The 10149-nt window shown below is 44.7% G+C and overlaps 1 protein-coding gene across 1 annotated transcript in view; it reads right to left on the reverse strand.

Moving 5' to 3' along the window:
- The window catches only part of dysf (dysferlin, limb girdle muscular dystrophy 2B (autosomal recessive)), a 236281-nt gene that overhangs the window by 40767 nt on the left and 185365 nt on the right, over positions 1–10149 (reverse strand). Inside the window, exons 33-35 of the mRNA XM_048600995.1 lie at positions 9658–9759; positions 7580–7741; positions 6212–6377 (exon numbers count right to left, since the gene is read on the reverse strand). Of these exons, the coding sequence (XP_048456952.1) occupies positions 6212–6377; positions 7580–7741; positions 9658–9759 (430 nt within the window). The remainder of the gene's footprint in view (positions 1–6211; positions 6378–7579; positions 7742–9657; positions 9760–10149) is intronic.

A 10149-nucleotide genomic window follows, 5' to 3' on the forward strand; every position in this document is an offset into this window, starting at 1 on the left:
CAGGAAAGCTGACGTTTCAGGTCGGGACCCTTCTTCAGAAACGTCAACTTTCCTGCTCCTCTGGTGCTGCCTGGCCTGCTGTGTTCCTCCAGCTCCACACTGTGTTAACCATGCCATATGCCTTCTTATCCACTTGTGTTGCCACTTTCAGGGAGCTATGGACTTGCTCCCCAAGATCCTTCTGTATATCAGCACTCCCAAGGGTCCCACCATTTACTGTACTGTCTTGTACCTGACCGCCCAAAATGCACCACCTCACACTAGACTGGTCAAAATGTGTGATGGGGAATGTAGCAGCAGTGGTCTAATCTGTCCCCTGTCCTCAATGTGCGATTTGCGATATGTACTCATGGGTTCTCTCCCACTGTCTCCTGCAATGCCAGCTCAGTGGGAGGTCTACAGCTCCACATTATTCAATTGCCACTTTCAAGGTGAGAACTCAGATAAAGCTAGCAACACAAATGGTACCTTCAGCAAACAGAATGATGCTGTCAACCAAAAAAGATGGTTCCCCAGAAGCTGGGAACATGGATGGCAATGCCTGTTGGTATTATCACTAGACTATTAATCCAGAGAGCCAGGTGGGGGACCTGGGTTCAAATCCTGCCATGACAGATGGTGGAATTTGAATTCAATAAAGGCTCTCGAAATACCAGTCTAATGGTGACAACAAAACAATTGTCAATTGTATGGGAAAACCAATCTGGTTCACTAACACCGTTCAGGGAAATGAAACCTCCTGGTCTGACCTACACAGGACTCCATAATCACAGCAATGTGGTTGACTCTTAACTGCCCTCTAGGCAATTAGGGATGGGCAATAACTGGGGATGAATTTTAAAACAATATGCATTTCAGTGCTGGCGTAATTTCAAGTATACCAGCCATCGATCCCAATGGCTGGTGGATTGTATCAAACAGTGCTCCCTTTCTGTTATGTGCAGAGCACTTTCCATCTACCAGTGCTTGCAAAACCCAGATTTAAATGTCAAATAGATTCAATGACGGGACAGCACTGACTGAACAATCCCATATGCGCCAATAATTACACTGACAACTGATCTAAGATTACAAGCCAGGCTTGCAACGTGGATCACATAAATCTGTCAGAAACTGAGTGCTTTCATATTTAGGGCCCACCCACTGAAGGAGATAAGGATTTGTCCTGGCCTGGTCTCTTTCCAATTTAGCAATGGCTTGGAAGACACTTGATTAGGGCGGCACAGTGGTTAGCTCTGCTACCTTATAACACGAGGGATCTGGGTTTGATTCCAACCTTGGCTGACTGTGTGTGTGGAGTTTGCATTGCTCTCCCTCTGTCTGTACAGGCTACCTCTGGGTATTCTGGTCTCCTCACACGGTCCAAGGATGTGTGAGCTAGGTGGATTAGCTGTAGGAAATACAGGGATAGGGTAGGTGGGTGGGTGGGATGCTCTTCAGAGGTCAGTATGGACAGGATGGGCTGAATGGCCTGCCTCTACACTGTATGGATTTTATGATGCATTCCCAATAAGATTTCTTGACCAATCAGAGTTGAATTGCTATTTTCTTTAATTGGAGGAAAAGCATTTGGACCATGGTGAATTTTCCATGGTAATCCACTTGCCAACCAATCAGCACCCTGTTTCTTTTGCAGTATAAGTAATTGTTCCTTCTGAAATGTGACATTTTTTGCATGACGGGAAATGAAATGAAAAGCTTTGACAGAATGTCTCTCCTCTCAGCAATGCTCAAGCTGTGGGCTTCAAAATAATTGTGTGATATGGACCCATCTTTCACTGATCATCAACATGGGTGGTCAATGAGTATGACCGAAATCAATTACCAAACACTGACCATTAAACATCTGCTGAGTCAATGGGATGGTGAAAGTAAATAAGGAAGTATTTACAAAAGAGTAAATGCAAGCCATGATCAATATTTATACCCCAGGCAGCTGGTGAAATCTGTTGTCCTGGAACAGAATGTTTTATCATTATCACACATACTATTCATTGAACAAACAAACACAGAAATTACCGGAGAAACTCAGCAGGTCTGGGAACATCTGTGGAGAGAGGTAAAAAAAACAGATATCATTTTGAGTCCAGTGACAACTTTGTCTTTTTCTTCATCAGTTCTTCAGAAGTGCCACAAGACCCAAAACATTAGCTCTTTCTCTCTCCACAGATGCTGCCAGACCTGCTGAGTTTCTCCAGCGATTTGTCTTTGATAGTTTCATATCTGCAGCATGCAGAGTTCTTTGTTTTATTTTACAGTTTGTGGGAGCTGGCCTTGTGCTGAATAGCTACAGCATCTCACCCTGTGACAACGTTGACTTCTTCAATGCAGTTAATTGGCTGTGATGTCCTGAAGTTGTGAAAAATATTACATGAAGGCAGCTCACCACCACCTTCTTGAGGGCAACTAGGGATGGGCAATAAATGCTGGCCTGACCAGCGAAGTCTACATCCAGTGAGTGAGTGAAGAAAATGGTCCTTTTTGACCCATTTGTCAAGTATCTTCAATCTTGGCACTAGATTCCCTGAAATACTCATGGTTGTGTGACTACATTAACTGGATCATCCCAGTCAGGTATAACATTTTTAATCCTTGTAGCTAACTTAAGGTGACAGGAGAGAGATTTAAAAAAATACATGAGTGCCAAGTTTTTTTTACACAGAGGGTGGTTCACATGTGGAATGAACTTCGTGAGGAAGTGGTGGATGTGGGCACAATTACAACGTTTAAAAGACATTTAGATAAATACATGAATAGGAAATGTTTGGAGGGATATGGGCCAGAAGCAGGCAGATGGGATTGTGCTTGGCATGGACTGGTTGGACCGAAGGGTCTGTTTCCATGCTGTAAGACTCTATGAATGTTCACAGTGTACAAAGTGAAAATGATCTTGACATTTGCATGCTCTCTTATGGTTCAAAGTGTGCACAGAGTAACTGCCAGTTATTATTTGGGACCCGAAACCTTATCTGCTCCATCATGTTCTTGCTGATATTTGACAGTCGACCATTTTTGTCCACAGCTCTGTGTTTCCCTAACAGTATGCTGGAGTGTACTGAACATTGTGCTGTGTATCTTGTCAGCATGCATTCACCAACAGAAGGGGTTCGATGGGAGAAGGGAAATAAATAGAAGATCATAGAATCCCTACAGCGTGGAAACAGGCACTTGAGCCCAACAAGTCCACACTGAATCTCAGAGCATCCCACCCAGACCCATCCCCCTGTAACCCACCTAATCTACACTTCCCTGAACACTATGGGTAATGGCCAATCCACCTAGCCTGCACATCTTTCAACGGTGGGAGGAAACCGGAGTACCCAGAGGAAACCCACGCAGACACGGGGAGAATATGCAAACTCCACACAGACAGTTGCCCGAGGGTAGAATCGAACCCGAGTCCCTGGTGCTGTGAGGCAGCAGTACTGAGCCACTGTGCCACCCACTTGTATTTTTTATTTTTTTAAATACTTGCAGTGATCCAGCAGTCCAGTAATCTAGCAATCCAGACATTCACTACCATCTTGAAGGAGAAATTCCTTCGCATCTCAGTTTTAAATGGGTGTCCCTTTATTCTGTAACAACGTCACTAGCTCGACATCACCCCACCAGTGGAACATCTTCTCAGAACCCCCCCTGCCAAGCATCACAGACCATAGAAAAGAATGGAATACAATAAAGGATTCACATTTATCAGTTTGTGCAGTTTTGTTCTCATCATACTCCACCTGTCCCAAGAACATCACACGTGCTCTTTTCCAATCATAGACCCTACTTCAGATCCTTCTCTCTGTTACATCCGGTCTCCTCTTCATATGAATCAGGAACAGGAGTAGGCCATTTAGCCCCTCAGTCATTCAATAAGATTATGGCTAATCTTTATACTCCACATTTGTTTTATTATTCACGCACAGGATGAGGGCGTCGCTGACCAGGCAGCATTTATTGCCCATCCCTCATTGCCCAGTGGGCAGTTAAGAGTCAACCACAGTGTTGTGGGTCTGGAGTCACATGTAGTCCAGGCCAGGTAAGGATGGCAGTTTCCTTCCCTGAAGGACATTAGCGAGCCAGATGGTTGACAATCAGCAATGGATTCATGGTCTCCATGAGACTCTTAATTCCAGAATCCACTATCTGCCATGGCAGGATTTGAACCTGGATCTGAGGAACATTACTTTGGGTTTTCCTGATGAACGGTCTAATGATCATACCATGAGGCCACTGTCTTCCCAAGTGCATTCAATAAACTTTCACCCCATTGCTTATCAAGAAGCTACTTATGTCTGCCTCAAACATACTCAACAATTCTGCTTTGACTGCCTTTTGAGGGAGAAAGTTGTAAACACTCAGAGAAATGGTTCTCCTGATCTCTGTCTTAAGTAGACAGTAGATTATTTTTAACAGTGACTCCAAGTTCTACAGTTCTACTTCTCTTTGTGTCATTAGCGATTTAGCAACCAGCTCTTCAGTCCCTTTGTCATTTCTATCATTTGTGCAATTTTGCAGTCCCAGCACTGTTCCCTGCGGCACACTACTTATTAATAAAAAAAAAACCTTTATTCCTCCCCTCTGCTCCCTGTTGACCAGCCAATTTTCTGTCCGTGTTCCCCTCTGCATCATGAGCTTTTATTCTCTTCAATGAGCTTTAATGTGACACCTTATCAAATACCTTCTGGAAATCTAAATACACTCCATCCACTGGTTCCCCTTTATCTACAGGACAAGTTAATTCCACAAAGGACTCCAATAAATTATTTAAGTTCATTCACTCACAGGATGAGGGTATTGCCGGCTGGGCCAACATTTATTGCCATTTATCTCTAATTGCTCTGACATTAGTTGAGAGTCAACCACATTGCTGTGGGTCTGGAGTCACGTGTAGGCCAGATGAGGTAAGGATGGCAAATCTCCTTCCTTAAAGAACATTAGTGAATCAGATGGGTTTTCCCCAACAGTCAACAATGGATTCGTGGCCATCTTTAGACTCTTAGTTCCTGATTTTTATTGAATTCAAATTTCACCATCTACCTCAGTGATATTTAAACTTGGGTTGTCAGAGCATTGCCTGGGTTTTTGGATTAATAGTCCAGTGATAATACCACTAGGCCATCGCCTCCCCAAAATTTCCCTTTCACAAAACCATGTTGACTCTGCCTGAGTACCTTGAACTCCTCTACATGCCCTGCTGACTTCCTTTTAATAATAGCTTCTCAGATTTTTCCCTGCAGCTGATGTTAAACCTTGTGGTTTCCTGCTTTCTGTTTCCCTGTATTTCTGAATAAGAGAGTCACATTCACTGCTGCTGCCTGCCTTAGTTATCAACCATGACCTGGTTGGTCACCTCTCACCTCTGGGTCTGAAGGGTATGGGTTCATACCCACCTCAGACATTTGACCTGGTACTTTGAGTGCAGGACTGAGGGTACACTGCACTGTCAGAGGTATCGTATTTTTGGATACAGTGTTTACACTAAGACTGTGACTATCCTCTCAAGTGGATGTAAAATATCTGCTGGTATTTGTAGAATTGTAGGGAAGTCCTTCACAACGTCCTGGGCGGTATCCCTTAACCAATTTGGGGCGGCACGGTGGCTCAGTGGTTAGCACTGCTGCCTCATAGTACCAGGGACCTGGGTTTGATTCCACCCTCGGGCGACTGTTTGTGTGGAGTTTGCACATTCTCCCCGTGTCTGCGTGGGTTTCCTCCCAGTGCGCTGGTTTCCTCCCACAGTCCAAAGATATGCAGGTTAGGTGGATTTTCCATGCTAAAGTGCCCCATAGTATTCAGGCATGTGTAGCTTAGTTGGGTTAGAGGGGGATGGGTTTGTGTGGGATGTTCCAAGGGTTGGTGTGGACTTGTTGGGTCGAGGGGCCTGATGTCACACTGTAGGGATTCTATGAATCTTCTGTAGGGAATATGTGAATCTTCTATTTCACAAAAACGGAAACAATCTCCCCGGCTAGAGATTCAGTCCCACAGAACAGAAAAAGAAAGGAGATGATGAAGATGTTCAGGCCCAAAAATGATTGAGTCCTGAAGGCTGCAGGGTCCCCAAGTGGAAAATCTGTTGCAATTGTGCCAGATCTCTGAAAGGTTCTGCACCCTAATTCTAATGCTGTGGCTCAGTCCCTGCACTGTGACTCCTCCCTCATGTGGGCTGTGTTTGTTTGCGCGCACTTTGGACAGGTTCGAAAGCACAGTAACCTCTTACCAGTCTGTAGAGCAGCAGAATCCCTCTTCTCCACATAAGGGTCACAGTAGAAATCCGCCAGGGACCTGATGGTGCACTGTCCAACGATAGGTCGCCTTCCAAACTGCCTGTTATCAATCACCTTGATAGTGATGGCTGGACAATACAGTTCCTCCTTTGGTAAACGCTAGTGGGAAGTGGATAAAAGGCAACTAAAAAAGTCAGAAATAGTGAAATATTTTCATACAGTTTCTGCCCTCCTATGCTGTCAAAGAGACCTTCAGCATCAGTACCTTTCGATAGGGCTCTTTACAGCCTCTTGGACTCAACACAGAATTCCATAACTTCAGATCCCAACCATTGCCCCTATTGACTCCAGACTGTAAGATTGAGAGAGGTAGATTTTTAATCAGTAAGGGGGATCAGGGTTATTGGGGAAATGGCAGGAAAGTGGAGTTGAGGATTATCAAATCAGCCGTAGTCTTATTGAATGGTATAGCAGGTTTGATTGGCTGGATGGTCTACTCCCGCTCCCACTTCTTATGGTCACCTCTCGTTATTAACTGCCCGTGCAATTTACACCTCCTCTGGATCCACCTCTGATGTTGTTACTTGTTTCCCCAGTTATAAAGAAAGGACATCAACTCAAATGTCACCTGTGTTTCTCTCTTTACAATTTGTTTCCCCTTTAATCATTTACAGCATGTGGGCATCGCCGGTGAAGTCAGCATTTATTGCCCAGCCCCAACTGCTCAGAGGGCAGTTAAGACTCAACCACATTGCTGTAGGCCTGGAGCCACACGTAGGCCAGACCAGGTAAGGACAGTAGATTACTTTTCGTAACACCGTAACATATAGGGACAGGAGTAGGCCATTCAGCCCCTTGAACCTGCTCCGCCATTTAATAGGATCATGGCTGATCTGAAATCCCACACGTCCACTTTCCTGCCCTTTCCCCATAAGCCTTGATTCCCCGACTGATGAAGAATCTATCTCAGCCTTAAATACACACAAGGACACTGCCCCCACAGCTCTCTGTGGCAAGGAGTTCCAAAGACTCACAACCCTCTGAGAGAAGACGTTTCTCTTCATCTCAGTCTTAAATTTGCCCCTTTATCCTAAGACTATGGTCTGTGGTCTTAGACTCTCCCATGGTTGCGGGGGGGGGGGGGGTAACATTCTCTCAGCATTTACCCTGTCAAGCCCCTTAAGAATCCAATACATTTCAATGAGATCACCTCTTGTTCTTCTAAACTCCAGACAGTAGATTCCTAACTGATTCTGTTTCTCTTTAGATGTCAGTCAGTATGGTAAACCTTCGCTGTACTCCCTCCATCGCTAGAATATCCTTCCATAGATACGGATTGATAGAATATTTGGGCTGCTTACCACTTCCATGAACAGGATGGACATGTTGAAGTTTGGATTCTTCTTGGCATTTTTAATGACTGAGGACTGCACCATCTGCCCTCCACACTCCACGATGAGGCTGGGAGAGGACACGCTCGCTAGCTGGTAGCTCTTCAGGTTCCTCAGGCCCCAGGCTAGAACCTGCCGGGTATTCATACGGCATCAGTAATGGAGTACAGCAGTCTGGCCCTATCTTAACCACCCTGAGACCACTTTACTGTAATTTGATGAGGTGATATGAAGAGAGGCAGGAGGAGTCTGCAGTACACTATAAGCACCAGCATGGATCCATTGGCCAAATCGTTTGTTTCTGCGCTTTGAAATTCTATGTAAGGGTTGCAGCTGCTCTCGTTTGCTACAAAAGAGGATCTCATTTTATTCATTTATGGGATGAGGACATCTCTGGTTAGGCCAGCATTTATTGCCCATCCCTAATTGCCCAGAGGGCAGTTAAAAGGTAACCATGTTGTTGTGGGCCTGGAGTCACTTATAGGCCAGACCAGGTAAGGATGGCACTTTCCTTCCCTAAAGGGCATTAGTAAACCAGATGGGTTTTTCCCTGACAATTGACAATGGATTCATGGTCATTGTTAGGCTCTTCATTCCAGATATTTTATTGAATTTAAAGTCTACCATCTGCCATGGTAGGATTTGAACTCAGGTCCCCTGAACATTACCGGCAATAATATCACTAGGTCACTGCACACCTCCCCCCAACACAACGCTCCCCCTCCCAATTCCAGAGGTGAACCACACAGTCCCCAAGGGATACCTCAAGAACCAGCTTTGGAAATATCTACTAGTTGCATTGAAATGGAACTAGAAAAGTAATAAAGAGTAATTATGCAAAATGGAAAGGCCAATGGTATTATTGTGTAATATTGGAAATAGGATGTGAGGATTAACCAGCAGCATTACTGGGGTCACTGCTATCTATCGCTTCCCCAAAGAATTTAGACTCCTGTATCAGAAAGGCAACTTCGTAATTTGCGGATGACACAAAATGTGGGAGTATAGTTGTGACGGAGGAGGAGTGCAGCAAAATACAGGGACACATGAATAAACAAGAATGGATGTGATTGCACTATTCTGATCACTGATCCTTGTACATTCCTCAACTAGTCTGTGCATGGGGCATACGTATGCATGAATATATATGAGTCAAGTAGCTGACTCACAGTGAAGACTCTGGAGAGTTCTGGGAATTAGCAGAGACATGTATATGCTAAAACATCGACAAAGTTCTGAGATGTTTAATGCTCTATAAATAAACCCTGTGAATTTAGAACTCGATGCCATGATTACGTTGTTCTCAGTAAAACCAGATAAATGATATATATAAAGGAACTCAGAACAAACTTAACTTTAACCTCAATACAAAAATATGTGAGGCAGCATAATTTGGTGTGATGCGTAAGGCAGGTATATGATATTTGGAAAACAAGTTGCTCAATGGGATAGAGGAGCTGGGGATACAGATATCTGTATTTTATTGTAGCAGCACAGTTTAGGAAGGCCATTAAAAGTAAACACAACATGGGAATCAATAGTAGATTGGTAGAATTTGACATCATTGAAATTAAATTGAACTTGTGTAGAATTTGGTTTGAATCACACTTAGAGCACTGCGAACAGCTCTGGACACCATGTTATCAAGAAAAGGATTTGAAAGTGTTTCATAAGAAAATACCAGAACTGAGAGAACAAGGATTAGAGCTGGATGAACACAGCTGGCCAAGCAGCATCATAGGAGCAGGAAGGCTGCGCTGGCCTGCTGTGTTCATCCAGCTCTACACCTTGTTATCTCAGATTCTCCAGCATCTGCAGTTCCTACTATCTCCTACACCAGAACTGAGAGGTTTTGTTGATCAGGACCCTTTTTCTTTTGAACTGTGGGGACTGTGGAATGACCTGATATTGCAAAGCTGGAAGTAGGAACTCTTGGTGATGAAGTGGACATGATTCTGATATTCTGGTCTGATATCTGCTTCAGTGTAAACAGCCCAATCCAATCTTGTCGATCTACCAGTGAGAGAGACAGAGTTGTGAATACCCACCTCAATGGCAGTGCGTTGCAGGACGGGTTTGATCCCTTGGGGCACCATGTAGATATTGGGTTCCCGCTGTGGGGGTGGGTAAGGCAGGTCCGTGTCATCCTCCTAGTGAAAGGCGGGCACAGAGAGGAGGAAAGACAGAGAGGAGTTAGTGAGTTCAGGAGAATCTCCCACCCGGTGAGGTTACCACGCACTCAAAGCCAACATGCAAACCAGAAGCTGGGAGCTATCTGCAGGAAAGATGGATATCAGGGAGGCAGCAGGATTAAAAAGTAGCCATCCAGGGGAATGCTCATCACTATATCCAGGCTTGTTAATGAGCACTACTTGTCCGCGTAGGACAGAAAACTCCCCCCACCCCCTCACCCCACACCGAGACAGCATGCACATGCACACTCACTGTCACATTCACTCTCCCACTCTCCCACTCACTCTCAACATACATCCAATCACTCTCACACTCACACATCCACTCTCCCACTCACTCACTCACAC

This window comes from Rhincodon typus, chromosome 1 (genome assembly GCF_021869965.1).
Source record: "Rhincodon typus isolate 14 chromosome 1, sRhiTyp1.1, whole genome shotgun sequence".
In the NCBI taxonomy this organism is placed as follows: Eukaryota; Metazoa; Chordata; class Chondrichthyes; order Orectolobiformes; family Rhincodontidae; genus Rhincodon; species Rhincodon typus.